This window comes from Leptosomus discolor, chromosome 20 (genome assembly GCF_034619465.1).
Source record: "Leptosomus discolor isolate bLepDis1 chromosome 20, bLepDis1.hap2, whole genome shotgun sequence".
Taxonomy (NCBI): Eukaryota; Metazoa; Chordata; class Aves; order Leptosomiformes; family Leptosomidae; genus Leptosomus; species Leptosomus discolor.
The window spans coordinates 11030539-11057755 of record NC_141410.1 but is presented as its reverse complement, the minus strand read 5'-3'; the positions used below and the strand labels follow the sequence as shown (position 1 = coordinate 11057755).

Here is a 27217-nt window from a genome sequence, read left to right as displayed (position 1 = left end):
GACCCGGCTGCGGGAGCGTCCCGGCGCTAGCTCTGCCCCCAGCCTCGGCTGCGCGGCAGCAGGGTCTGCCCGAGGTGGGGTGCTTTGGCACCGAAAGAAAGGGACAAACTTCGCCTCAAGCAAAACCTTTGGAGCCCTCCCGGTGCTTTTGAGACCCGCAGCCTCTCTTGACCTTGTATTTTCCCCGAATCCTGTGGCTGGAAGCTCAGTGAGGAGACGGGAGCTCACTGGGTGCAGGGAAGGCGTCTGGATCCCCAGGGAGCAGCGGGAGCAAGCCCTCGCACCCCCTCGCACCCTGCCCTCCTGCGCCGCAGCCGTGGGTGAGCTGTTAAACAGCAGAGGAGCACAAGGAGCAGGGGCCTGTGTCTTCGCTCCGCTGCCTGTCGGCGTTCACGGGGCGCTCCGAGACCCTGCGGTGAGCTCCTGGCTCTACCCTACACCGGGGGGGTTGTTTTATTTTCCCCACGTTCACAAACTGTGTGGTTTTAAGAGGGGCTGGAGGCCCGTTCTGTCCAGAGCCGCAGAACCCAGCAGACACGTACACTTGCGCCCTTTTATTGCACATCTAACACAGGAGAGGGAGCGAATAAAGGCCATTATTTTCTCAGGCAAACGAAGTTGCCCCGAGGCAGGCTGTTGGTACGCTGCGTGCCCGGGCTGTGCTGTCCTGCCCTCGCTCGTGGCACGAGGCAAGGGGGCCCCGGCAGCCCCCTGCCCTCGCTCGGCACCGGGCTCTATGGCACAAGCTCCTTCTGGGCAGCGCTCTCGGCCCCGCTTTTCTGCTGGCCCCTGCAGCAGTCTTTGCTTTTTGGGGAGGGGTCTCCAGGGCCGCTGCTGGGTGTGCAGCCCTGCCCGCGGCTGGCTGGAGCCCCGTCCTTGCTGCCGGGCGAGGCGTCCCTGGGGAAGGAAGGCGCCTCGGCAGGGTCAGCGCCTGGGAAAGGGCGCAGGGGGAATTTGGCACCTGGGTGTTCGCCGTCGCCTACCTTGGCGCCGCTTCGGTGTTGTCGCAGATCTTGAGCAGCGTCTCTGCCGGCTCCTCCTTGGGCTCCCGGGGCTCCTGCAGCCTGCAGTGGGATGGGCGTGAGCCACGGCTGCGTCCCCGCCGGCCCCGAAAGCCCCCCCCGCGCCCCTCACCTGGGCTCCAGCCGCTCCTTCACCTTGGCGATGGAGCGGACGTAGGGCGCGATCTGCTTGGTGATGGTGGTCAGGCAGCTGTTCTCCTGCCGCAGCTGCAGCAGGTCATGGAGCTGGGCTGGGGGGCGAGAGGAGCGGGCTGCGGCCGCGGCTGCTCCCCTGGCGTGGGCAGGGGGAGTTCGGGGCTGGGGCAAGGGGGTTGCCAGTACCTTCGTAGATCTCCTGCTCGTTTGCCACCCGCTGGTACGTCTCCTCCCAGACCTGGAGGGGGGAGAGGGAGCCTGGCAGCGTGCTGCGGCACGGAGGGACCCTGCTGTGCCGGGACGCGCCGGCCGTACCTCCTCGAAGACGCTGCGCATCATCTCCACGGCAGAGTAGTGAGCCGCGATCTGCACGTCCATCTGCAGGGACTTCTGCAGGATCTCGCTCATGATCTCCGTCTTGATGAGCGAGTGGTGCTTGGTGAGGTCGCGGTGCAGCTCCTGCACCTGGTCCTTCAGGCCCTGGATCTCCATCTGCAGCATCTGTGGGGGCCGAGGGGCACCGCCGCGTGAGCAGCACCCTCCCGCCCCGCCCCACCCCGCCCTGCCCCGTCCCACCGCGCTCCCCACCCGGTAGGTGTTCTCGTAGTTGCGGCAGTGCTCGGCGAAGGGGGTCTCGCGCCCCTCAGCCAGCAGGACCTTGGTGCTGATGTACCGGTGCATCGTCGGCTTCCGCACCATGGGGCCGGTGGACATTTTGTCGCCGGCGGGGGGGCAGCTGGGCACCATGAGGGTCTTGGAGCATTGGCCGCCGGGGAGCCTGCACGGAGAGGGCGACAGCAGCGCGCTGCAGGCGAGCGGGGACGAGGTGCCGGGGACTGTGCCCGGGCTCAGCCCCGCCGCCTCTCACCCCCCGGGGTGCCTGGGGACACGCCAGCCCCGCACGGCCCTTCCCTCGCCCGAACACACGAGGCGCCTTGTGCCCCCTCGGAAGTCAGGTTTCTAGGGGTGCTCTGCCGATGCCCCCGGCTTCGGGGCAGCTGCGGCAGGGAGAAGGCAGGAGCCGAGCTCAGCACCCTCCGGTTTCCGAAAGGGAGGGTGCAGCTCGTTCCCTCACTGCTGGTATCTCCTGGTCCTTGGTGGATGCTGCTGCCTCTGTGCGTGTCCCCATCCTGCAGCCTCCCCACGCTCCCCACCGCCCCGGCTCCGCTGCCCCACCGCCATTGGTCCTACCGTGCAGCGCCGCGCTCCCGCTGCCTGCGCCGGAGCCAGCAGCCCCCAGGAGCTCAGCCGCCCTGCGGCGCCAAGCCCGGCTGGGGGCGAGGAGCAGTCCCCATGGGGCGGCAGCGCCCGTTTGTCCTCTCTCCAGCCGGCAGTGCCTGGCAGGGCCGGTGCTGCCGTGACATCAATGGGCCTAAATATATCCCGGGCGAGGAACGGCCGGGCACTTCCCTGAAATTCCGATAAAAATAGTGGCGGGCAAAGAGGCTGCGGCGCCGCGGGTGAGCAGGAGCTGGCCCCAGCGCAGGACCCGCGGCAGCGATGGCAGAACCCTCCGGAGACCGCGGCAGGGGGCCGGGCTGGGGAGCAGGGTGCAGGCTCACCCAGACACCCTGCTGCCAGCCCTGCCGCCCGCCCCGCTTCCCAGAAGTGTCACTTGAAGCCCCCGCGCCTGTCGTTCGTCAGCGCAGCTGTGCTCCGCGCTGTCCCCGCGCCACCGCCGAGGTGACAGGCTCAAGGGCAGCAGCGGGGGCAGGCTGGGCACGGTGGGATGCGTGGCAGGGGACACAGCAGCACGTGTGGCCCCAGCCCTGGGCGCCATCCTAGCACCTCACATGTTCGTGCCGGCGATGCCAGGACCGATGCCGCCGGCGCTGCCCACCACGGAGCGGCGGGGGCTGAGCATCAGCAGGGGCTCCAGGCAGCGGGCAAACTCGGCCCGGTACTCGCTGTTGATCTAGGGGGTGAGACGGGGGTGAGTGAGGCTGTGGCAATGCTGGCGGCCAGGGCTGCCCACGGGGCGCTGCGGGCCGGGGCTCGGCCCCGGGTGGGTGGCAGGGCCGTACCTTGCTGGTCTGGGCCGGCCGCAGGCGATGCGGCAGCTTGACGATCCTCTGCAGCCTCTCCATCAGTTGCTGAAAGGCAGCGGCGAGGCGCGGTGAGGGGTGCCCGGCACCCTGCCCGGGAGCCCGGCACCGCCACAGCGTGCACCAGCCGCCCCACAGCACCGTGGCAGGGTGCACCAGCCGCCCCACAGCACCGCGGCGGGATGCTCCAGCCGCCCCGCAGCGCCAGCGCCACTCACGTAGCCCAGGTCCAGGAACTCGGCTTTGTTGGCGGAGCTCAGGAAGGCCGAGCAGGTCACCAGGTGGACCTGTGCACAGGGGGGGCGTCACCACCGGTGTCCCCTGGGGCCGTGGCAGCCCTGCCCAGCCCAGGGCCCTACCTGCAGGGTGGGCAGCAGGGAGGCGAGGTGGGCGAGCTGCTCCTTGAACGCCTTCTCCTTCTCCTCGTGCTGGCTGCAGCAGAGCAGGGTACGGCACAGCCTTTGCGGGGCACCGGGGAGCCATCCGGCCCCAGGGCACCCCGACACACCCCAGGAGGTGGGGGACACCCCTGGGAGGGGGCTCAGCCCGCAGCCCCTCACCTCTGCACGGCTTTCAGGAGGGTCTTCTTCCTCTCGGAGAGCTGCTCCTGCAGATGGCACAGCTGCCCTGAGTCCTGTGGCCACCCCGGTCCCCTCCCGCTGCCCCGGCTCTGCTGTGCCAATGCGTGGGGCACCCGTGGGCGCAGGGGCCGACGTGCAGGCAGCTGCCCCGCACCTGCATGCGGCCGAAGAGGGAGTTGATGGCCGCCTCCTCCTCGCTGGCACTGTTGCGCACCTCCTCGATCATGGCCTTGAGGAGGACAATGGCCTCGCGCGTGGAGGTCTGCAGCTCCTTCACGGCCTGCCCGGGGGCGGCGGGGCGGCTGCGGCGCTGTGGGCAGCACCGCACCCCCACGCCCCACCGCCCCGAGACCCGCCGGCCCTGCCCACCATCACCGCCTGGTCCAGCCGCTGGCAGCCCTGCATGTACGCCGTCTCGATGTCGATGCAGTGCGCCCGGCTCTCCCTGCGGGCACTGGCATCAGGCTGCGGGGCGGGACGGGGGGCGTGGGGTGGGTGCGGGGCCAGGGCTGCTCACCCCTGCATGTCCCTGAAGCAGTTGATGCAGAGCATGGACTTCTTCTCGGTGGAGAACATGATGTAGGGCTCCTCGTGCAGTGCTGCAAGGGATGGGAGGGTCAGGCAGCTCGGCACGGCATGGCACAGCGCGGCACAGCGCAGCGTGGCACTCACGGCACTTCTTGTGGATGTCCTTGGTGCGCTTGGAGAGGGAGACGATCTCGTGGCGGGCGAACATCTTGGCCCGGTGGGTCTCCTCGCGGCACGGGGCGCAGAGGGGCTGCCCGCAGGTGTTGCAGAAGTACATGGTGTCCAGCTCCTGCATGGGGGGCGGTGGGCAGCGGCTGGCAGCAGGCACAGCCCCGGCGGGGGTCCCCTGCCCGCCCCACCTGCCCGCCCCGCTGCCCTCACCGCCTTGGCACAGCACCGGTCGCAGTTGGCGCACTGCACGTCCTCCTCGCTGTCAGCCGAGCTGTCCACCAGGAACTGCAGGAGCCGGTCCACGGGGGGCAGACCCGTGCCCCCCCTCACCACCGAGGGGTGCCTGTGGGGGCGCGATGGGGATAAGGATGGCGACACCCGCTCGGGGCAGCTGGGGGCAGCTTTGGGGACGCTGGGAGCAGCGCCACAGCTCAGTGCCAGGCTGCCGGCCGCGTGTCCCAGTGCTGGCGTCCCCCCGGGCAGGGTCTGTCCCTTACCCGCAGAGTGGGCAGCGCAGGCGGCCGTCACTGGCGCGGCCCCGCAGGCAGCTGGCGCAGAAGTTGTGGTAGCAGTCGAGCAGGCAGGGGTGCTGGTAGGGCTCGTGGCAGAGCAGGCAGACCAGCGGGTGGCAGTTGGCCTTCTCCAGCTCCGAGCAGCTCCCCAGCGGGGAGAAGATGCCACCGGCCATCTGCGGGGCAGAGAGGGGTACCCTCGCGCCCCGCTTCAACCCCCTGTGCCCGGGGGGGCCCAGTGTGGCACCGCTTCGTGCGAGCACTGTGGCTGCCGCGGAAAGGACGAACCTGCCCCGCCGGGGCCCGCGAGCTGCCGCCTATTTTTAGGTTATGAGCAGCGCGGCACGAGGCTGCCCCAAACGCGCCCCTTCCCCCTGGCACCGCGGGCTGGGGGCGGCAGGGCTGGGGGGGTGATGGCCCCGCAGCGGGGTGTCCCCAGAGCAGGACCATCCCCTGGGATGGGGTGTCCCCCGCAAAGGTGCATCCCCTGCAGCAGTGTCCCCCAGCACGGGCATGGGGGATCCCCTAGAACTGGGTGTCCCCCAGGAGGGAGCGTCTGCTGCGATGGTGCGTTCCCTGCCCTGCGATGTCCCCTACGATGGCAGCCTGGCAGCGAAGGCGGCCACCTGCCCCACACGCTGGGGAGCCCCCATCCCGGTCCCCGGCACCGGGGGCACCGTGGTTGGCGAAGGCTTTACCTCTCCCCGTCCGTAATCTGGGGGATCGGCCGTGCTGTGCCGAGTCGAGCCGTGCCGCCGCTCCCGGCTGGAATGAGAGCGATGCCGAGGCGACAGGGCCTGGCCGTCCCCGTGACGTGGGGCCCCTGGCACTGCCGGGCGGCTGCCACGCCGCGGCCCAAAAATAGCCCCGTGTTCTCCTCGGTGCCCCGCGGCAGGGACGGCCCTCGGGCTGCGGGGACGTGGCCACCCGTGTGGCCCGGTGGTGGCCCGCAGGAGGTGAGGGTGCACCCCACCAGCAGCACGGCACCCCGGCGTGCAGGGGTGGTCCCGCGGGCAGTGCCGGGGTGCGGGGACGTGTCCACCCCATGGGCAGCTCAGCCCCCCGGGGTGCGGGAGGGCTGATGTGGGCAGTGACCGGGGTGCGGGGACATGTGCTCCCCGCGGGCAAGGGGGCCCCCCGGGGTGCAGGGGGACCTCACGGGGTCCCCCTGGGCTCCAGAGAGGCCCCTCGGTCCCTGTCAGACCCATCCCCGCTGCCCTCGGTGCCCCCCCTGTTCCCGGCGCCCCGCCAGGCCCCGCCCCCTTCTCCCAGGCCCCGCCCCCTTCTCCCAGGCCCCGCCCTCACTCCCCGCCCCAGAACCCCGCCCCCCCCACGCTGCCCGCCGCGCGCGTGCGCCGCCCAGCCAGGCAGCACTATGCGCTGGCGGAGCAGTCAGAGTGGTGCGTGGGAGGGGCCGGAAGTCATCGACTCTCTCAGCGGTCGTCTGGCGTGGCCTGCGCGCGGCGCGCGGCCCGGCGGCAGCCTGCGCGCCGCCCGGCGGCGGCGTGGGCGCAAGCGGTGCGGAGGTCGACGCGTGCGCTCTGGCCGCCCGAGGGCGCTTCCGCGCATGCGCGCGGGGCGGCGCTCCCTTTTTGCCCCTTCGCTGGAGCCGCCATGGCGCCCGTGGTGAGTCTCCGCCGGCGGCGGGCGGCCGGGCCGCTCCTCCCCCGCCCTTCCCGCACGGGGCCTGCCGGTCCTCCGCCCCTCCCCGGCCCCGTCTGTCCCGGCGCGGCCTCCTCCGGCCCGGCGCGGCCCGGCCTGGGCCTGCGCGTGGGTCCGGGCCTCCTCCGGGGGTGAGCCTGGGCCTCCACCGGGCGCAGCCCGCCAAGTGGGATCGAGGGGAGGGGCGGCCGTGGGGCCCCTTTCCCTCTCCCCGCTGCCCGGATCGTGGCCCGGACCCCTTCGCTTCCCTCTCCCCGCTGCCCGGAGCTCGGCCCGGTCCTTTTACCTCCAGCCTGGAGCTCGGCCCGGCCGCCTCCCTCCTCCCCGCTGCCCCGGGCCCGTTGCCGGGAGCCGGTCCCTCACGGCTCTTCCTTTCCCCCTGCTGCAGAAGAAGCCCGCAGCGAAAGGTGGCAAAAAAAAGAAGCAGGTGTTGAAGTTCACCCTGGACTGCACCCACCCGGTGGAGGATGGCATCATGGACGCCGCCAACTTTGTGAGTGCGGGGCGTCCCCGCCGCCCCGGGGGCAGACGGGATGGCCCTCCTGCCCCCCTCCCCCCCCTCCCCCCGGGCCTTTCTGGGGGGAGGGCTGCTGGCTCCGCTCCCAGCATCATGCTGATCAGCAGAGCCCCAGCAGCCCCCACCTCCGTTCCTGCCCCTCGCCACGGCGCAGCGTAAAAGCCTGCGCCGCCGAGAAGCACCGCACGGGCAGGGGGAGCTCGGCTGTGCTGGCGGCCACGGGGCGTTCGTTGGTTTTAAACCCTCGGTAGTTACAGCGCAAGCTTTTTCCCTCCCCACCGGACACTTATTGCCCTTCATCCCTCCCAGGGTGGGTTTTGTTACGTGGCGAGGGCAGGGAGCTGCCATGGGGTGAGCTCGTTTCATTCCACCCATGCTCGAGGGCGGGTCGGAAGCGCGGGGCTGCGGCATCCTGGGAGGGTCCTAACCCAGCCGTCCCTTCGCCGGCTGCCCCTCGTGTTCCCACCTCGCTGAGAGACCCTCGTGCACGCGTAGGGCTGCGTGGGCCGGTTGGAGGAGCTGCGGAAGGCGCTGGCCGGCTCGGAGCTGCCTGCCCCGCTGTCCCCGGGCAGGATGGCGCTCCTGTCTCTTCCCCAGCTCTGAGCAAAGAGCCGCAGCGCCAGGCAGGAGCGAGCCGGGGGGGGGCCGTGCCCGGCGGGAGCCGGTGGCCCCGGCTGAGCGGTGTCGTCGCTCTCTTGCAGGAGCAGTTCCTGCAGGAGAGGATCAAGGTGAACGGCAAGGCGGGGAACCTGGGCGGGGGCGTGGTGACCATCGAGAGGAGCAAGAGCAAGATCACGGTGACGTCGGAGGTCCCGTTCTCAAAGAGGTGAGGGGGGAGGGGCAGCCCCGTGTCCCCGGGCTGCCGCTGCAGCCGCGGTCGGTCGCTGCCGTCGGCCCTAGGCGGGGGATGGCCGGTGCTCAGCCGGGAGCCTGGCGGGCAGGGGGGCCCGGCAGTGACTAGGTGTCTCGGTGCAGGGGTCGTGCAAGACCCTCGCTTCAGGGCTGCCTGATGCTCGGTGTGCTGGGTGCTGTTCCTGAGTGATCTTTGGGGTCTATACCCCCGCCGGGGGGGCGGGCGGCAGGGGAGGACACGCGGCCGAAAGGATGAGGAGGGCGGCGTTGAGCGGTGGATCCACCGCGAAGCTCTTCCGCTCCCGTCCTGCCGGCCTCCTGCCCTCCCGCTGCCTCTCGGGGCTGCCTCTCCTTCGGGGGGCTTCAGGGGAGGGGGGTTTGGCCGTGGCGGAGCCGGCGTTGTGGGGCGGCTGGAGGTGTAGGGCGGTGGGGAGAGGGGAACCGCGCGTGGCCTGGGGACGGTGCCCTGCTCTGAGCACCCGTGTCTCACCCGACGTGGTTTCTCTGTCGGTGCTGCCGTCCCAGCGGCGTTGCACCGGTGCTGTGGAGATGCGGCACTGCGGTCGCAGCCTGGAGGGTGACGGGGCCGGGGGGGAAATGGTGTCCCAGGCCCCGTGTTGCGGTGTCGCCGGCGTGATTTCCCCGGTGGTGGCGTTTCCAGGCCGAAGCTTTGCCGGGACGCGCTGGCAGGGACGCGGCGCTCCTGGGAGAGGTGGAAGCTGGCGGGGACGGGGGGGGTATGTGTTCTCCAAAGCGCCCCCACGGGGGGGGGTGTCGCAGGGGGCAGGTTTGGGGGCGCAGAGCCGCTTCCCAGCCCCGCTTCTCCCCGCAGGTACCTGAAGTACCTGACCAAGAAGTACCTGAAGAAGAACAACCTGCGCGACTGGCTGCGCGTGGTGGCCAACAGCAAGGAGAGCTACGAGCTGCGCTACTTCCAGATCAACCAGGACGAGGAGGAGGAGGAGGAGGAGGATTGAGCCCGCCCGCCGCCCCCCCCGCAGCCATTTTGTACAGTTTTGCGTTCCTGGAATAAACGTCGGGGAGAGTTGTTGCTACCCCGCGCTGCGCTGCCGCCCGGGGCCGGGGGGGGCTGGCTGGTTTTGGGGGGGATTTGGGGCTTTTCGGGGAGCGCCGGGGCTGGAGGCGGGAGGGGGCGGGGCTGGGGGCGCGGCGCGCGAGGCAAGGGAACGTCACGGGGGGGGGCGTGGCGCGTCGGCCGCCATCTTGGCGCGGAGCGGCCGCGCCCGCCGCTACGGCCCCGCCGCTCGGCCCCGGGGCGGGCCGCGCCGCCGCCGCTGCTGCTGCTGCCGCCGCTGCCCGGCATGCGGGGGCCGGCGGCCGGCCGGGAGCTGCTGGACGACGCGGAGAACGAGGAGGACGTCTCGGGTAGGCGGCGGGCGGGGGGCGCGGCGGCGGGGGCCTTCCCCTGAGGCGCGGCCCGGCCCCGGGGGCAGCCGGCCTCGCCCTCCCGGGGCGGTCTCCGCCGGGCGCTGCTCCTCCAGCTCGGTCCCCGTTTATCCCGGAGCGTCACACGAAGGGGCGGCGGGGCCTTCGCGGCGGCCCCGGCGAGGGGGGGGGTGTGACCGGGCGCTGGCAGCTCTCCGAGGCCCGGGTCTGTCGCCGGGCCCTCCCGGCCCGGGCACCCCGCGCCTGCCGCCGTTCCCTCCCGGAGCGGCGCCGGGGGGCGGCCCCGGTCCCGCCGCGGAGGCGCACCTCTCCGCGCACCCTTAAAAGCCGGTTCCCCTCCGGGCTCCGAGCCCAGCGGAGGGCCGGCTCCGAACCGGGGGGCCGGGGGCTGTGTGCGGGGCGGGGGTGGGCTCCCGGCGCTGCCCGGCTCCTGCCCTTCTCGGTGGATTCCGTGGAGCTCGGGCACCCGCCTTGCTGGGCGTTAAAGCAGCATGCTGGGAGTCGAACAAGAGAGATGTCCAGCGGCTCTGGGGTGCTGTCCTGTATAAGCTCAGAAATTAAAAATGAAAACGCTAACGTAGGCCTTAACGAACTGCATCAACTGGACAGGATGAAGGGGCTCGCTGGCGATGGCGGGAAGGCGAGGGCGTGTGTTGGGGTTGCTGCCTCTGCCCGGGGCTGGGGTCCCTGAGCTGGCCCACGCAGCCCAGCCGGGTGCCCGTGGTGCTCCCCAAGCGCGGAGCCGTGGCAGACCAACCTCCTGCGAGCCATGGCACGCGTCTTGCACGCGAGGCCTTCCTCTTCCTCCTTCACCTTCCATTGAATCTGTGTCAATGGGCTCTGCTTGGAGATCTGAAGGGTGGAAGCCTGACGCTCCCTACCCACCTGCGGACCCGGATCAGTAAGAGCTGGCAGCATGGGGCGTCCCCTTCCCCCGTGTCCCAAGACTGCCAAAACCTTGGGTGCTTGGGGGTGAGCGGCAGCAGGCGCTGGGCACGAGAAGCATCAAGGCCGGGCTCCCTCGAGGGGCGGCAGTGGGTCAGCTGCTGGCACGACGGTCCCTGGGAGAGGCTGTGGGGCTCGTTTCGCTGCCTGGTGCTGCCACTCGGGTGTGCTCCTCTGTGAGGATGAACGCGGGCGCAGTGTCCTGCGTGCCTGTGCAGTCCGTCCGTGAGAGCTGTCCCTTTTGTCCCCAGAAGAAGATGATGGGGTGCTGGAAGGACTCGATGAGTTTTTCGCAGAAGAGCCGGTGGCTGTGCAGAAAAAAAAGAAATCCAAGAAGCTGAAAGACGGCAAGGCTGCCAAAATCAAGAGGAGGAAGAAGGAGGTAACGCCGTGTGCTCTCACACCGGGCTGGGGGGCTCCTCTCGGCCGTGATGCAGAGTCAGGCTGCTCAGGGTGCTGATGGCTGCTGGAAGCACCTCTTGGGTGTCTGTGGGTGGGGAAAGGGGGTCTTACCGTGTGTTCCTTTGCTGAGCAGGTGCTCTCCTGGCACTGGGAGGGGACCCAGAGCCAGGGCAAGAGTGGTTCTTGCCCAGTTCGGGGGCTCTGGGGTGGAAATCTGCCCTATGGGTGGTCCGTGGTGAGCGGCTGGGGGGAGAAGTGGCCACCGTGCCTGCTGGCAGTGATGTGGCTGCCCAGCCCCTCGGGAGGGGCTCGGCTGTGGTGTGTGCGGTGGTACTGTCCACCCCTGTTTGTGGGAGCCGTGCTGCAGTGCAGCACCTCCTTGAGGGTCTCCAGAGGCAGGCAGTAAACCTTTCCATCGCATCCTGGACCGCTGTGGCACCAGGGGCTCATGTTTCTGAGCAGGGCGATACGAACCGCTGCCCTGGGGGCGTGCCAGGCAAGGCTTGCAGGTTTCTGCGGATGCTGGCGTCAGCTGTGCTCGTGGAGGGTGTGTTGCAAGTGAGACAGTGTCAGGGCTTCTAGGGTTTGGCACGTGGAAGGGCTGCTGGGCCTTCTGTAGGAAAACAAAGACAAGGTGCCCTGTCCATGAGGATGAGGCTGTCCCGAGACTGCGCTGGGGGGCTGCTGGCTGGTCAGCAAGGCCAACCGGCAGTGCCTGTGCTCTGCCGGGGCGCATGGCTCCGGCACGGCGCAGTCCCGGAGCTGGGCTCGCTGCCATGTCGTGCCACTCGGGCTCTGCCTCTGGCTCTGCCACCCCCGGGCAGCGCTGGACGTGAGGGCGGGAGCAGACATCTGGTGCGCTGGCCCTTTTGCTGATGGAATGCAAATAGGCTGCTGAGAAGAAAGGGCGAACAGTGGAGGTTCTTCGGCCCCCTTCCTTCCCCAGTGATGCTGGGGAGAAAAGTCACACATTGAGCACAATTAGACCCATCCCTGCCCCTTCCCCTGCCAGCCAGGGCTGAGCGGGGCTGCTGTCGGCCAGCCGTCGCTGCTGCTCCCCCTGGGATCTGTAAAAGCAGCTTGGCTGGTTGAGGCAGCGCGTTAAAGTGCTTTTGCTATTGATGGGAGCACGATGAGCTGCTGATTTAGAGAAGGCTGATTCCACCCTGCACTGCGTTCCCTGCCAGCCTTTTGCAGAAGTCGTGGCCCCAAGGAAGCTTTTTGCCTTCGTGGCCATGGTGATGCTCTTCTCTTTCTGCAGGCACCACACAAAGCTGGCTCAAGGCCCTCTGCCTCTTCCATCCTTGGACATGTGTTTTTTTTTTCCCTATGCTGCTTTTCTGGGGGTGGATGAAATAAAACCCCATGGTGTTTTCACCTCTGTTCATGCTCTGCCAGTGCTGGCCTGCCTGAGCCCACCAGCAACGTGTGCAGCTTGGGCCGAGTCTGGCTGCTGCCTTACTGGGGGTGGGGAGAAACTGATGGGTTGAACATGGAGTGCGCTTGTTTTTTTTAATTAATGCCTTGCGTGGGCAGCGCTCACCAACCTTGTTTCCCCCTGTGGGAGACGGTTCCCTCATCCATCAAACCAGCGAGAAGCTGGTGCTGTAGCTATTGGTAGGCACCGAGCAGCACCCAGGCTGCGTTTTGGGATGAGGAGAAAAAAGACAGGGGGGATCTTGAACGGGGCTTCCTTTTGCTAAACTCCTCCTCGAGAGTTTGGTGGGGTAAGTGGACGTTCCCCCGGCTGGGGGAAGGTGGGAGCGAGGTGCAGGCCTGCGGCGCGGGGCCACGGCTGACTGACGCCCTGCAGCCCCCCGCGGTCCAGAGCGCTGCCGCGCCGCGCCGCGCTTGTGCGGGAGTTGGCCGCCGCGGAACCCGCTCGGTGCGGGGCGACGCCGGCGGCCGCCCTGGCGCGGGAATCGGTGCGGCGGGACCCCCGGGAAAGCAGCCGGGCTGCGGTTTGAGCCGCGGCGTGTGGGGGCGGAGGGCCTTGTCGGAGCGGAGAGGGGGAACGTCAGCCCGTGCTGCAGCGGTTGCCATGGCAACCCGGTGTTCCGTGCCGGATGACGACGGCCGTTTCTCACCCCGCCGAAGGGAAGGCGGGACCCGGCGGGGCGGGGCGGGGCGGGCGCTGTCCGCGGTGCTGAGCCCCGGCCGGGCGCTGTCCGCGGTGCTGGGCCCTCCCCGGCGTGCTGGGCCCGGGGCCGGGCAGCCCTCCACTGAGCTCTTGTGCTCTTGAGGGGTCCCGAGCACCCCGGGGGGGACAGGGGGGTGACCCAACACCCGCGTCCTCTCACAGGGTCGCTGGGGACCCGAGTGCTCCCCGCGGCACCCCTCAGGATGGGGGTGGGGGTGCTGTCAGGGCTGTGCAGCGGGCCGGTGTTGCTCTCCCAGGTGCAAACCGAAATGACGCCTGGCCGGTCTCCACTCTGGCTCTGCCCATCTGAGCCTGCTCCCTCCTGACTGCGGGGAAGCAGAACGCCTCCGGCAGCCACCCAGCGCTGGCTCACCTCACTGCTGGAGCGGGGTGTGACCAGGTCTGCACCGGAGACGGGAGGGTTCGTGTGGCCGCCTGTCTGTCAAAGTGAGGGAATTCCACCGGGCTCACCTGACCGTCCTCTCGTGGCCCCTTCAAGACTGTGCATCCCCCAGCACTGGTTTGTTCATGTGACAGCTGGAATCCTCCGGCAGTCGCACGGTTCTGCTGCAGCACATAGCGCCCACCGGGGCAGAAAAAGAAAACGGCAACAAAGCAAAACCCTAGCGTGGTGCTTGTCTCCTGGGCTGAAAGATTGCATGTGTCTAAAGAGATCTTCTCTTCCTTTCCTTCAGGTTCTTAGCTGTTCACATGGTGGTAGAAGAATGCGACGTTTTTCATGTAAAACATGTATAAGCAAGCACAGGACAGAACATTATATATTACCTGTGTTATATCAATCAAAAATGTTGCCCAAGTGTTGCTTATCTGACAATTTGGGACCTTTTAGCAGAGCAGTTAGCTGCCTCTCGGAGTTGTTGCTCCTTGGTTTAGCACCCAGCTATTTCTAATGTGCACGGTCACTTGGCTTGCTGTCTGTTGGCTTTCTGTGTGTACTGCTGCTCGCCAGAGTGGTGCCTGGGTGCTGCGTTATTGCGGCGTCTGGGCGCTTCCAGAGGAGCACGTTACAGTGTGGAGGCAGAGCAGGCATCTATCTGCACGGCTGTGGCTCAGCGTTGCTTCTCTTGCTGCCCTCGGTGAACAAGTCTTGAGGCAAAAGCATGAAGGTTCCATTCCATACCTTGGCCTAGACAAGCTGTCACAAACAGCCATGTTGCATGATCTCCTTTTGTGTCTGGGGCTTCCAAAGGGCGTGGGTTGCCCTGCGTGAGCAGGGAATGGCTCTGTGTACGGGTGGGGACTTGGGGCGGAAGTTGGCTGGGGATCACGGAACTGCCCTGGAGAAATGCTTCCAGGTAAACCAAGGATTTCTTTCTGGCTGTGCCTCCTGGGGTCAGGTGCATCTTGCTGTTCCCAAATCAGATTTCATGGTGTTTACCCCCAGCCCCGCAGTGTCACGGCAGAGTTATTTGTTCGAGGGAGGGTTGACTTTGGCTGGTGACAACAGTTGCTTCGTGCTGGCTGGGAGGGTTTGTTGGAGGAGAGTGGAGGGGGGGGCAGGCCCTGCTCTTTCTCCACGGTCGCTTTGTGTTTTAGGGGAGCAATGATGAAATGTCAGACAACGAAGAGGAGATTGACGAGAAATCTGAGAGCGAAGGGAGTGACTATTCCCCCAATAAAAAAAAGAAGAAAAAACTGAAGGACAAGAAGGAGAAAAAGCCAAAACGGAAGAAAAAGGATGAAGAGGAAGATGACAACGAGGATGGAAGTCTAAAGGTACCAAAGATTTCTTTACCCTGAGCTGGGGCAAGAGCATGAGACCTCGGGGTGTGGCCAGATCCCTGAGAGTTGCCTTGTTCAGAACCGAGCTGTGTTTTCTGGCCAGTCACCCTGTGCTGGTGGCTGAGTTCCCTTTGCATGAAGCGTGGCAGCGTAAGCCAAGCACTCCCCTCGGGCTGGGGATTTAGCCACGTGTTGATGTGCCAGCGTGTTTTACTCAGGATGGGGGCCTAGCCAGGTAGCTTGGATCTTCTGGCAGACGGCAGCTCCTCAGTCTGAGGCAGCTTGCCTTCTCGGATCGCCTGCCTGCATCCCGCCAGCAGCAGATTCATCACGTCTGTCCTCTGGACGCGATGACAGAGAGTGGCAGAGCAGCTCGTGCTGGGAGAGGGTGGCCTGGGGGTTTTGTGAGACGCTTGCCCTGGGTGTGGCAAGGAAGAGATTGCAGGTGAACGACTGGGGGAGGGAAGGCTGTATGATCGTGCGTGCAGAGGGCAATTGGGTTTCTGGGAGCTGTGAAACTGGCCAAGGCTTTGGGTTGTGTTACATGGTGTGGGGAGCGTTCAGGTGGTGCCACGTTAATTTGCTCCTTGGAAGCGTGTGCAGCATTAGTTTGTGAAGCACTTGCACACGCTCTGTTTTGTAAATCACAGAAACGAATCCCTGCGTGTCGCTGACAAGGGGAGGGCGTTTGGTACGAAGCACGTGACAGACCTGGCTTTGTGCTGCTCGTCTGCAGAGCCACAGTCGTTTACCTTAATGATGTCTCTAAATTTGCAGGAGCCCAAGAGCTCGGCCCAGCTGATGGAGGAGTGGGGCCTCGATGACGTAGATTACGTTTTCTCAGAAGAAGATTATCACACGCTGACTAATTACAAGGCTTTCAGCCAGTTCCTCAGGTAGGAAGCTAGGTCTGGCCAGGGCCTTGTGTGGTGGTTGAGGTTTGGGCGTTGCTCAGTCCAGTGGGTGAAGCTGTGAAGTAAATTCTGCATCAGGAGCTCCTTGTGGCTTCTCCTCACCCGACTCAGTCCTCAGGACTCTGTTTTAATTGCAGGATTGACTGGAAAACAGCTGAAGTGTTTGTCTCTCCTCTCCCTCTCTCCAAAACCCCATTTTTGTGCACTTATTTGAAAAGTTTTGTGACAAAAATTAACAGGAATGAACTTTTGCTTGCACTGCGAGCCATCCAGAGCACGACAGGTATTTTGGGGAAAGGCGGTCTTTGAGGAAGCTTAGGTCTGCTCCTTTATGTATATCTACTTGTTTCAGAAAGCTCTGGTTTCTGCTGCCTTTCCAGTGGAGCTGCTGCCAGTGGGGCACAGCAACCCCCTGCTGTGAGCCGCACACCACTGGTGTGTCTCTTGGGCTGAGGTACCAGCCCGCGCCGAGCAGGAGCAGCGACGCCTTTCTGTTAACGCGTGGTTCTCCCGCTCCCCTGCCCTTCAGGCCTCTGATCGCCAAGAAGAACCCCAAGATCCCCATGTCCAAGATGATGACCGTGCTTGGTGCCAAGTGGCGAGAGTTCAGTGCCAACAACCCGTTCAAGGGCAGCTCGGCGGCCGCGGCGGCGGCGGCCATTGCTGCAGCTGTGGAGACCGTCGCCGTCGCCCCGCCGCTGGCCGCCAGCCCCCAGCAGTCTGCCGTGCCCACCGTCGTCAGGAAGGCAAAGACCAAGGAGGGCAAGGGTAGGTGCAGCCGCGGTGGGCTGAGCCGGGGGCTGCTCTCACCGGTGGCGTACAGCCTGCCTGCCGGGCCTGCAGAGCTGGCCGGCCGCGTCCCCAGGCTGGCAGAGGTGGCGAAGCATCTCCGGGCAGGAGACGTGCTTCCGCAAACCGGGAGGCGGAGGTGGCGCCAGAGGCGTGTCTGCAGCGCCCGCTCCCTTGCAGAGGGGGCTGCGGTTTGTGAGCTGTGCCAGGGCACCCTGGAGCGTGGGCAGTTTGGGGCCATGAATGCTCAGCTTTGTTCTTGGATCTTCATAAGCGATTGGGCCGTGTATTGCTGTGCCGTCCTCTCTCCTGGGGGATTCTTCAGGGCTGTAAAGCCCTCCAGAAACCAGCAGTATCCTCAGAGTCTGTGTCCAGGTTGAAGAGCGTTTGTAGGTTAGCATGACTAGGGCAGCGGTGTGTCGGCAGAGCGGGTACAGTCTGGCCAGGTGAACGTGCACCGTCTGGCAGTCAAGCCAAGTGCTTTGTCTCTGAGATGGCGGGGAGTTCAGTGATGGAAAGGCACTGGCATAAGGCTGCAGCTTTCTTTCGGAATAAAGGGTTTGTTCTTCTAGCCGTTGGGTGGAAGGTGACTGTCTCCAAAGCCCGGTTGTGATCTGCAGTAGCTCCTCTGGAGATAGTCTGATCCGTACTGAAAGGGGTCTCCTGCTGTCAGCATTGTCCGTTTCTGACAGCAGGTTGGTGCTGCTTTCCCCACGCTGGGAAGGGGCCGTGCAGATTGCTGTGGAAGCTGGGCAGCAGTGGGAGAGGGAGGGATCTCCCTTGGTTCGTGTCATGCTCCTCCTCGGGAAGGTTGCTGTTCTGACGGTGCAGTCGTCGGTTCCTGGTGCCTCGAGAGGTTTGGAACGAGCGGCTCAGCGCTGGCAGCTGACCCAGACCGCAGCTTGCACCCGCCTTCCTCCGCGGTGGCTCAGCGCGGTGTTCCTGCCCCGCCACGGCCGCCTCTTTGCTCCCCACCTTGCGGGCCCCTGAGCCCGTACTCAATATTCGCAGCCCCGCGGCCCTTCTCCTGCATCCCGGGGCAGGTGCTTTCCTCCTCTGATTCTTCAAGAGTGCTGGGTCTGGCCTTGCAGCCTTTTGCCCCGCAGGACGTGCTCTGTGGTCCACTGCCCTGCTCCCCGTGGTCCCTGGTGCTCGCTCATCTCCCTGTAAATCCTGGGGTTGGGGTGGGGGTGATTTGGGGGACAGCTGTTTGTGCAGTACCGAACAAGCCTTCTGTTTCTCCAGGTCCAGGCGTGCGGAAGAAAATCAAGGGCACCAAAGATGGGAAGAAAAAGGGGAAGGGGAAAAAGATGGCAGGCCTGAAATTCCGGTTTGGAGGAATCCCCAGCAAAAGGAAAAAGGGCTCCTCTGTAAGTACATGCCGCCTTTTTGTGGGGGGGTGCAGCAGGGGAACGCTGGGGCGAGCCCTCTCCTGGAAGCCTCCCTCCTGTAGGGGGTGTCACAGCCTCGTTGGTGTCCCTCTGCGAGGCACCAGTCTCCGATCGGCACGTTCGTTCGTCCCTTTGATAGGGAGCTGACCCAGGCTCGGATCGGTAGGCACCACGTCTGGGCACAATTTCTGCTGAAATCATATAACCACGTTTACGTTCAGCAATGAGGTTGTAATTCCATCATTTCAGATTTCATCTGCAAAGGAACTCTTCAGAGCTTGCACTCCAGCTGAACCGTACGTCCAAGAGAATTATCGGATGCTTTAATTACATTAGCATAGCCTGCTCTGGGCATCTGGGATCCTGCAGCGTAGCCCAGGGGTGCCAGAGCTTCCCAGCACAGCAGCAGGGCTCTGCTGCAGTTCGTATGTGTGCTCTTGTCAGCACCCGGGTGTCAGGCACGTTCTGAAGAACAGCAGAGCAGCTTAAAGAATAAATCTCTTAAATAACTGTTGAACAGGGGTGGAACTCTTGCAGGTCTTGATCAAAATCCCGTTAGTTCACCCTTGCTGGAGCTCACTGACTCGGCCAGCTCTGGTTCACGTAACACCGCCCGTTGGTCGATCCCTCCGTGGGTCAGGGGCGGGAGCCAAGGAGCGGTGCCGGGCAGCCGCTCGCTGCTGCCTTTTGTCAGTGGCCCATCACGAAGAATTCATCCCCTCTCCGGGTGCGCTCCAGATCTGCCTGTTCGTCTTTCCGAGGGTTCCAAAGAGCTTGGGCTTGCTCCTGCAGCTGGAGCGCTAAGCCCCCGATTAACGGGGTGCAAATCGGGGATTTGCGTGCATAAGGCTCCGGAATAAGAATCCAGACATGCTTGTGGGTTTTGACGCCACTGGATGCCGGGCCTGTTTAGCTCCTTTCACCTTACGAGGAAGGTCAGGCATGAATGCCTACGTGCAGGCCCACAGACGGGCTGACACCAGCTGAAACGGGTGTCGAGAAAGGGAGCAAAGTTCTGCCAAGCAGCGACACAGGGGCCCCTGACTGCACAGGAGCGGGAGCAGGGGGTCGTGTCCCCTCCCTGTCTCTGTTTTGGGCGTCTGCACCCGGGATAACATGGTCACGGCAGCGAGCTCTTGCAGCTGAGCGATGCCTGCGAGAGGCCGAGCCTTCCCCAACGTGCCTGGCCAGCCGCATGACGCCGTGGCTCCGCGCTGTGTGCCAGCGGGGCCGGCAGGCTGTAGGGGAAACCCAGAGCCCACCTCGTGTCAGGGAGGCCGAGCAGGGACTTGGCCCGTTGAATTATAGATTTTAAACGTGCCCTGAGATCTGCTCGGTGATTGCACACCGGTGCTGTGAACTGGACAAGCTGCCCCTGTGCCGAGCAGTGCGAGGTAATTGCCTTCAGGCGCCAGTGATGCCCAGATCTGCACTTGCTGATCTGACAGAAGAGATTCCCCTGATGCCTAACGCCTTGTGACACGCTCAGTGGAATGGGTGGTGCCCTGGGGAGCTCGGCCACCCACCACATGGGTTTATGTGGGTCTTTGGGGGTTTGTTCCTCTGCAGAGTGGTGTTCTCTGGGAGCGACTGCCGGGATGCCAGCGCTCGGACTGTGTGTGCTTTGCTTTTCCCCTCTGCAGAGCGAAGAGGAGGAACGGGAGGAATCTGACTTCGACAGCGCCAGCATCAACAGCTCCTCAGTGCGCTCCGAGTGCTCGGCTGGCCTGGGGAAGAGAGGGAAGAGGAGGAGAAAGAAAAAGAGGAGTAGGCCATCCTTTGTACTCTGTGCCTGTTCTGTTCGGATTTCCCCTTCAGGTGGTGCTTTCCTGGCCTTGGCAGCTCCAGGCCCTGTCTGGCGCTGGCTCGGTGGGAGAGGATGTGGTTGTGCTCATCTGTGTGTGTGGAGTGCGAGGGGCTTTCTTGGTGACCAGGCTGTGCCGCTGATGGGTTCGTGCCTGCCAGAAGGCAGTGGGCAGATCCTGCCGCGGGGCGCCGGCTTGCCCCCGTGGTGCCGGTGGAGCAGCTGCTGGCAGGGCTTTTCCCTCGGCCCGCAGCTTTCCCTCCGGGCCTCTCTCTCTCCAGCCATCAGCCACCGCGTGGGGCTCGTCTGCCCCCGAGCCAGCTCCGTGTCGCCGCTCGGAGTTGCTTTGGGAGAGCCGTGGTCGCGGTGCTCTGCCCTGCCGCGGTGCCGCGGCTCGCAAAGCCCCCCTGCCCCGCCTTGCTGCGGCTCCCAGCCCCCCAGGGCGGCTGAGCCCCCTGCCCGCCCCAGGACCCTGCCTGCGCTTTGGGCACTGGGGTGTGGCACGGGCAGCGTGGGCAGCTGGCAGCCTGCCTGCACGTGTGATCCCGCCGGGATTTGTCCCCTAGCAGCAAAGATCCAGAATTTGTGGGGCTTCCAGGGAAGTGATTTTCTGACGAGCAGCCCCTGGAGAGATGCGGCTCGTGGCCAGCTCCTGGCGGAGCAGGGCAGGCTGCGGGCGAGAAAGCGTTAAGACAAGGGACGTTCTGTGTGCGTGAGAGGTGCAGTCAGGCAGGGCAGGCGGTAGGTCTGTGGTAGCCATGTAGGAAGAGGGAGGCACGCCAGCAGCGCGTCTGCCGGGGTCTCCCCGCGGCTGCGTGGCCGTGTTTGTGCGCGCACTTCTTCGTCCCTTCCCTGGCGGAGGGCTGCGGGTGGACTCTGCGCGGTGGCAGCTCCATCCCCTTGCTGCCCTTGAGAGCAGCTCCCTGCGCCGAGCTGCCCCCAGCCCTGCTCTGGCTCCGAGCGACGGGGACTGCGGGGGCCCGGTGCCGCCCTGCCTGGCTCCCCACGCCGTCTCTGGCGCCTGTGCCGCTGCAGGACACGCACTGCCTTGCTACTTCATGTCCTTATTCCAGATGAGGTGCTTCAGATCCAGGCCCATCCTCTGGCTTCTTGGCTTTGCTGATGGGCTTTTGCTTCTGAGAAATGGAAGGGCGGCTTCTGGGCTGGGGGATGGTTAAGGTGTGATGCTGTCCAGCCTCCCCGTCGGTTGTCAGGGCAGGGCCAGCCGGCCGGCTCCACGTCTCGCGTGTGAAGGGCGTCGCTTCTCCCGGCTTGTTGCCGGATGGGGGCCCGTGTGTCGGAGCTGGGCAGCTCCTGCCGAGTGCTGGAGGAGCGGAAGGTCGGAAGTCCGTGCCAGGAGTTTGTGGCAGAGCTGGGAATTGAGACGAGCCGTTCTGGTGCTTGCAAGTCCTTGTGCCTCCCGTCCTCTTCCTGTCCACACCGAGTTGAGAGAGCTCCTGCCTCTGCACCAGTGAGCACCCAGAAAGGGCAGAGTAGTCCCAGGAGAGGAGTCGTCCTCCTCGGCCGTGTCACCCTTGCATGGTGCGTTTGCAGTTGGTGGCGCTGGTACCTGGGGAGGTTTCTCTGACTGGCCTCCCTTGCAACCTCTCCAGGTTCTGGCATTCTCCATTGAGAGCCTGAAGGAACCAAAGGATGATACAGTGTGGAGAGAGAAAGAGAGACAGAGGTGAGATGATGCTGTGTGCAAAGATGAACTGTGGTGCTGAGGGACAGAGAGGTAGGGGGACGTAACAGGAGGGGTCCGAGGCAAAACGCTTTCCTTATTTCCCTAACTGTATCGTAGAGGAGCAAGCGTCCCGTTCCCTCCCGGGAGAGCAGGCAGCTCTGCTGTCCCTCTGACTGGGTGCCTGTCCCTTCCTTGCAGTCGAAGAAGGGGACGGGTACGAGACAGACCACCAGGACTACTGCGAGGTGTGCCAGCAGGGAGGGGAGATCATCCTGTGCGACACCTGTCCTCGCGCCTACCACCTCGTCTGCCTGGACCCCGAGCTGGAGAAGGCCCCCGAGGGCAAGTGGAGCTGCCCCCACTGCGTGAGTGGGGTTGGGACCCCGTGGGGGCGGGCAGGTGGGTGATGGAAACCCTCGGCGTTACGCTGGCTGTGCTTCCGCAGGAGAAGGAGGGCATCCAGTGGGAGCCGAAGGAGGAGGAGGAGGAGGAAGAGGAAGGCGGCGAGGAGGAGGAGGATGACCACATGGAGTTCTGCCGGGTGTGTAAGGACGGAGGGGAGCTGCTGTGCTGCGACACCTGCCCGTCCTCCTACCACCTCCACTGCCTGAACCCGCCGCTGCCAGAAATACCCAACGGGGAATGGCTCTGCCCTCGCTGCACGGTGAGTGTCACCAGCGTCCCTGCTCCCGCGCCCGCCCGGCCGGGGATCGGGTCTCCCAGCTGCCCCTGCCCCTTGCGCCCTTTCCCTGTGCCCGGCTGCGGCGCTGCCATCCTGCCCTGTGCCGCGAACCCCTCGCTGGAGGAGCATCGCTGCCCATCATGTGCACCCGAGGGCCCCGGGCAGCTCTGCCGCTGGCTCCCCGTGGGGATTGCTGGCTGGCTGTTTTTTTGGTGGGATGTCAAGCCCCATTTGATGCTCTTGCCTGTTTGCTTTCATCCCCAGTGCCCTCCCTTGAAGGGCAAAGTGCAGCGCATCCTGCACTGGGCCTGGAAGGAGCCGCCGGCCACCCCGCTCCCGCCCGTGCTGCCCGCCCCGGACGCGGAGCTGGCCCTCGCCCCGCCGAAGGTGCTGGAGGGGATCCCGGAGCGCGAGTTCTTTGTGAAGTGGGCAGGACTCTCCTACTGGCACTGCTCCTGGGTCAAGGAGCTGCAGGTGAGCCAGCGTGGCGGCGGTGGTGGCGTGGTGGTGCCCCTGCCCGGCCCGCTGCCCCACCGCCTGTGGGCTGAGCGCGGCTCCCTCCCGCCGCAGCTGGAGCTCTACCACACCGTCATGTACCGCAACTACCAACGGAAGAACGACATGGACGAGCCGCCGGCCTTTGACTACGGCTCTGGGGACGAGGACAGCCAGAGGGAGAAGCGGAAGAGCAAAGACCCGCAGTACGCCAAGATGGAGGAGCGGTTCTACCGCTACGGCATCAAGCCCGAGTGGATGATGATCCACCGCATCCTGAACCACAGGTGAGGAGCCGCGTGCGGGGGGTGCGTGAACGGGCCGTGGAAAGGCGTGTGCCAGCGTGCCCGAGCCCCTGGTTGTGCTGGCGCCGAGCGATGCTGTTGCAAGCCAGGGAGGGAAATGGCAAGGGTGGCCCCTGCCGCGCTCCCCGGGACCCCTGCGAGTCCCACGGACGAAGCTCTGAGCCGCAGGTCTGTGTTCTCTGTGGGTTTTCCCTTCGTGCACAGCCCTCACACGGATGGTTTGGGCAGCTGGCTGAGCCTCTGGGCTGCCTGCTGAGGGATTTCTGTGCTCGGCTGGGTTCTCCCCGCTGGGGCTGGGAAGCTCTTGCTGTGCTTCTGCAAAGCCAGAATCTCGGGCTGGTGGACTTTCAGCTGCTGGCTTGTTCTGAGGTCTTTGTTGCTTTGGAGGTTTGCTCCGGAGGTGAAGCCAAGGCCAGAAGCACATCCATGCCTTCCTTATTTTCATTTCTGCTATGTTGCATGTTAAAAATAGAGATAGGAAATTTTTCTAAAGCTGGATGCGCAGAGTTGTTGGACCCAGACGTGTTGGTTGCGTCCCTGTTACAGCCTAATCATTCCTAAGTGTCTGCTGCAACCCAGCGGTGGGTCTCGCTTCTGTCGACCGTGCCCGGCGGCTGCTGCCGCTCCCTAAACCCCTTTGGAGCAGCAGCCCGTTGCCGTGTAGGTCACTTGTTCCTCTTGGAACCCACGCAGCCCCTCCGCACTCACGTCAGAGGTGAGGCGCCAGCAGGGATTGGTGCACTACGTGTACCCGAGAGGGTCGTCGGTCCCGCTTACCTCCCCCCGTGCCGAGAGGGACGGTGCCCGAGGAGAGGAGATTGAGCGGTGCCCGATTCCCTTATGGAGCCTTGACATTTGCGTTTCTTTTCTGTGGAAGAAATTTCCTGCACGTGAAATGTGCTGTGCAGATGTTTTTTTTTCCATCGAGCAGGTAGAGACACCTTTTTGTTGAATTTCTATGTCTCAAGAGGCTACTGGAAGTTTCAAGTGGCACCTCTGCTTGAGGGCTGCGTGGCAGAAAATAAATAAAGCTGCCCGGCTAATTTTTGTGCGAGCTTTCCGTTGTCTGCTAGTAAGGCAGGGGTTTCTCCCTGTAGGCCTACAGTCAGACTTGGTAGTGGGTTTATTCATTTTTCAGTGTTAGCAAAACTTCACGGAGCGGTGAGTGCTGCAGGAGAAGGGAGGGTGAGCGCTGGTATTGGTGCGGTCCTGGCGAAACAGGGAAACGAGGCTGCCCAGTGAGGTGGAGGAGCAGCCTGTAGAGCTCAGCGCTTTAGCACACGCAGCAGATTAATGGGCATTTCTGCCAGAAAGTGTCAATGCTTCCTTTATGTTTTTCTACCTCAGCTTGGATGTCGTGGTCTGTAGGTGAAAGCAGAGGATGAAGCATCCAGTTCCGTGGAAGCAGGTTGTGGGTAGCCGCTTCCCGCGGGTCGAGTGTCGTGTCACTGACAGGCTTTTCGTGCCCTGCGTTACAGCTTTGATAAAAAGGGAGACATCCATTACCTGATCAAGTGGAAAGACCTGCCGTACGACCAGTGCACCTGGGAGATCGACGAGATAGACATCCCGTACTACGAAAACCTCAAACACCTCTACTGGAACCACAGGTACGAGCTGGCCTGGCCGGGCTGCCGCAGTCTGGAAGAGCCAGGCGGAGCTGGGGCAGCCTGCGCAGGCGTTTGGGGCAGCAGGGGGCTCGGAGGTGTCCCCCTTTCGAACATACTGGCACCGCTCGCAGGGACCTCTCTTCAGAGAGCAGTGGCCAAGCACTTTGGGAAAGGTGGCCCTCCCGAAATGCCGTTTTGGGGCTGCCGGGAAAGCCTGCCTACCCGTGGTTTTCCAGCCTGCGCTCCCCTTCCCCTGCGTTTGCACTGCCGTGGTGTTCGTGGTCTCGCTGCGCTTCAGGGCGGCTCCGTGGCGCTGCTGTCTGTCCAGTTTGGGGGCAAACCACAGCACTCTGATGGGATTGCTAATCTTCGTTCTGGACGATGTTGCGTGGACTGTTGGGAGGGGAAAATTAACACTCTGCGAGTGCCCGTGCTGACTGGGCCAGAAAAGCTCCTGTGGGGAAACGGCAGTGGGGTGTGAGAGGCCTTTCTGCCCTCAGCTTGGGGGCGGGGAGAGGAATGCCTGCCTGCCTCTGCCTGATGCACGCTGGCTGTTGCAGGGAGCTGATGCTGGGGGAGGACACGCGCCCTCTGAAGAAGCTCAACAAGAAAGGGAAAAAGCTGAAAGAGGAGAAGCTGGAAAAGCCTCCGGAAACGCCTCTCGTGGATGTGAGTAAGAACGGCAGGGGCAGCGCAAGGGTGGGTGACCCCAGAGAGAGGGAGGGCTGTCTGCCCCGCCCCCGTTTTTCTCCTCTAGTTCCTTCCTGGGTTTTTTCTTTCGAGGCTCCAGAGTGGCTTCACTGTGAGGAGCCTGAGGGCTGGGCTCTGCTGGGGAGCGTGTCTGCATCTCTTTTGGGGCTGTTCGGTGGCACCAGGCTACAGAGGGATGCGTTTGGCTGCAGAGAAGGGAGGGGAGTTGGTCCTCACTGCTTTGCCTTGTGTCTGTCTCTTCTTCAGCCTACGGTGAAGTTCGACAAGCAGCCGTGGTACATCGACGCCACGGGAGGCACGCTCCATCCTTACCAGCTGGAAGGGCTAAACTGGCTGAGATTTTCTTGGGCCCAAGGGACAGATACCATCCTGGCTGATGAGATGGGGCTGGGCAAGACTGTGCAGACTATTGTGTTCTTGTATTCCCTGTACAAGGAGGTGAGTGGAGCATCCAGCAGTCCCCGAGGCTGCCGAGAGCTGCTCGGTACAGGGAGAACAGCTTGGGCTTTGTCTCCCTGAGCAGGGCCACTCGAAAGGGCCGTATCTGGTCAGTGCCCCTCTCTCCACCATCATCAACTGGGAGCGTGAGTTTGAGATGTGGGCACCCGACTTCTATGTTGTGACCTACACTGGGGACAAAGAAAGCCGGTCGGTCATCCGGGAAAACGAGTTCTCTTTTGAAGACAACGCCATCCGGAGCGGAAAGAAGGTCTTCCGGATGAAGGTGGGAGCTAAGTCTTGCCCTTCCCGGCAGCTTTAGCCATCAGTAAGAAGGGGAGAGAGCAGAATTTGACCCGGAGGTTGGTTAGGTCCCTAATCGGGTGTTTTCCAAAGAGGGAAGCTGGCACTGTTTACAAATGCAGGGGGTTTGTGGTGTAGAGATTTCTGCCAGACCCTTTGCTGTTTCTCTGGTCCCCTCCTTGGTTCTGACGTTCAGATGGGTACAGATTTTCTGCTGGCACGACTCGTGCCTCAGCCCTGCTGCTGGTGCTGTGCAGTGCGGGGCAGGCAGCCCCCGCTTTTCTCCTGGGGTCACGTGCAGCAGCGGCAAAGGTGGAGGCCGTCCTGTTCCCTGCTCTCTAGCCCAGGCTTTTCTCTCCCTCTGCTCCTCCAGAAGGAAGCCCAGATCAAGTTCCACGTCCTGCTCACCTCCTACGAGCTGATCACTATTGACCAGGCGGTGCTGGGCTCCATCGAGTGGGCCTGTCTGGTGGTGGATGAAGCGCACAGGCTGAAGAACAACCAGTCCAAAGTAGGTAGCAGGCGTTGGCGAGCGGTTTTTGTGGTGTGGCTGGTGCCACAAAGATAAGATGTCCCGGCACCGGCTGTCTGCTGCTGCGTGCTCTCCTCCCTGGGGGCTGAAAGGTGTCCTCGCCTCGCACAGGGTCTGCCTGACCCGCGTTTCAGTGGGTTTGCTCTCTTGAACATCTGGCATTAAAAATCCTTCAGCAGTGGAAGAGGTGGCAGGCTGGCTGCCTGCCTGGCAGCCCTCGGGTGGGCTGTCGTGGAAGGGAATCGATCCTTCTCCTTCCTCTCCCCTTTACCTGAAGCTAAACGCAGTCTCCGGCCCCTGGGACCATCACACAATCCCCCGCGCAGCGGGAGGCGGACAGCGTGACCCAGGGACGTTCAGGATTGCTGCCTGTGCTGATGGGGGTGGCTGGGAGCAGGACATGCCAGCTGCGGTCTGCTCTGCGTGATGGGTCTCCATGTGCGCAGTCTGCAGAGTCCCCAGGAGACCTGTTGGCTCCTCTGAGCTCTTTTCACCTGACCTCACTTCTTTTCCCAGTTCTTTAGAGTATTAAATAGCTACAAGATCGATTACAAGCTGCTGCTCACTGGGACTCCACTCCAGAACAACCTGGAAGAGCTCTTCCACCTGCTCAATTTCCTGACTCCCGAGAGGTTTAAGTAAGTTGCATTAGTTCCCCGCTCCAAAAGGGGAGAGCAGCCAGGGCCTGGCCAGCGGGGCAGCCCAGCAGAGGTTTTCCAGTTTCCTGGGGCTCCTGCCTGTGTGGGGGTGCCAGGACCCAGTTCGTGCTGTGCCAGCGTCGATGCTCTGCACCGGCGGGCGGATGGCAAAGCGCTTCGCCCCTGAGGGTTGTCAGGACAGCTGCACGCGTGTTTTATGCAACCCCAGATTAATTCCCGTGGTCTACGGCTTTCT

General features: G+C 64.3%; 3 protein-coding genes across 4 annotated transcripts in view; 2 read left to right on the top strand and 1 right to left on the bottom strand.

Annotated features, from left to right (window-relative positions):
- Positions 1 to 734: 734 nt before the first annotated feature.
- On the bottom strand, positions 735 to 5170 carry RNF207 (ring finger protein 207). 2 transcript variants are annotated; one of them, XM_086476215.1, is made up of 17 exons: positions 4980 to 5170; positions 4693 to 4825; positions 4456 to 4600; positions 4301 to 4382; positions 4153 to 4228; positions 3938 to 4063; positions 3763 to 3809; positions 3562 to 3634; positions 3421 to 3489; positions 3182 to 3250; positions 2951 to 3072; positions 1746 to 1935; positions 1473 to 1658; positions 1344 to 1395; positions 1135 to 1252; positions 984 to 1064; positions 735 to 897 (listed from the first exon to the last, which is right to left on the bottom strand). In XM_086476215.1, exons 1-17 carry the CDS (start codon positions 5168 to 5170, stop codon positions 735 to 737), a joined length of 1923 nt encoding a protein of 640 aa, XP_086332341.1. The 2 variants fall into 2 exon arrangements, with proteins under 2 accessions (XP_086332341.1, XP_086332340.1); XM_086476214.1 differs by having other exon boundaries at positions 3562 to 3674; positions 3764 to 3809.
- A 1392-nt stretch (positions 5171 to 6562) lies between these two features.
- On the top strand, positions 6563 to 9080 carry RPL22 (ribosomal protein L22). The gene is made up of 4 exons (XM_086476068.1): positions 6563 to 6620; positions 7045 to 7149; positions 7875 to 7999; positions 8858 to 9080. Exons 1-4 carry the CDS (start codon positions 6609 to 6611, stop codon positions 9000 to 9002), a joined length of 387 nt encoding a protein of 128 aa, XP_086332194.1. The 5' UTR covers positions 6563 to 6608; the 3' UTR covers positions 9003 to 9080.
- Positions 9081 to 9347: 267 nt separating this feature from the next.
- The window catches only part of CHD5 (chromodomain helicase DNA binding protein 5), a 30291-nt gene continuing 12421 nt past the window's right edge, over positions 9348 to 27217 (top strand). Inside the window, 17 exon segments of the mRNA XM_086476066.1 lie at positions 9348 to 9411; positions 10629 to 10759; positions 14477 to 14656; positions 15440 to 15558; positions 16106 to 16344; positions 17611 to 17735; positions 19400 to 19523; positions 21446 to 21612; positions 21693 to 21911; positions 22194 to 22403; positions 22500 to 22711; positions 24208 to 24339; positions 24900 to 25008; positions 25297 to 25488; positions 25574 to 25774; positions 26165 to 26302; positions 26840 to 26961. Of these exon segments, the coding sequence (XP_086332192.1) occupies positions 9348 to 9411; positions 10629 to 10759; positions 14477 to 14656; positions 15440 to 15558; positions 16106 to 16344; positions 17611 to 17735; positions 19400 to 19523; positions 21446 to 21612; positions 21693 to 21911; positions 22194 to 22403; positions 22500 to 22711; positions 24208 to 24339; positions 24900 to 25008; positions 25297 to 25488; positions 25574 to 25774; positions 26165 to 26302; positions 26840 to 26961 (2684 nt within the window).

Bases quoted from the DNA above. Each gene is read 5' to 3' on its own strand.
- RNF207 (XM_086476214.1), bottom strand. From the start codon at position 5,170: ATGGCCGGTGGCATCTTCTCCCCGCTGGGGAGCTGCTCGGAGCTGGAG. The intron at 3,675-3,763 runs GGTGAGGGGCTG...GATGGCTCCCCG, and splicing joins CCTCCTGAAAGCCGTGCAGA to GTGCCCCGCAAAGGCTGTGC. The intron at 898-983 runs GTAGGCGACGGC...TTCCTTCCCCAG, and splicing joins AACACCGAAGCGGCGCCAAG to GGACGCCTCGCCCGGCAGCA.
- RPL22 (XM_086476068.1), top strand. The intron at 7,150-7,874 runs GTGAGTGCGGGG...GCTCTCTTGCAG, and splicing joins TCATGGACGCCGCCAACTTT to GAGCAGTTCCTGCAGGAGAG. The intron at 8,000-8,857 runs GTGAGGGGGGAG...TTCTCCCCGCAG, and splicing joins GAGGTCCCGTTCTCAAAGAG to GTACCTGAAGTACCTGACCA.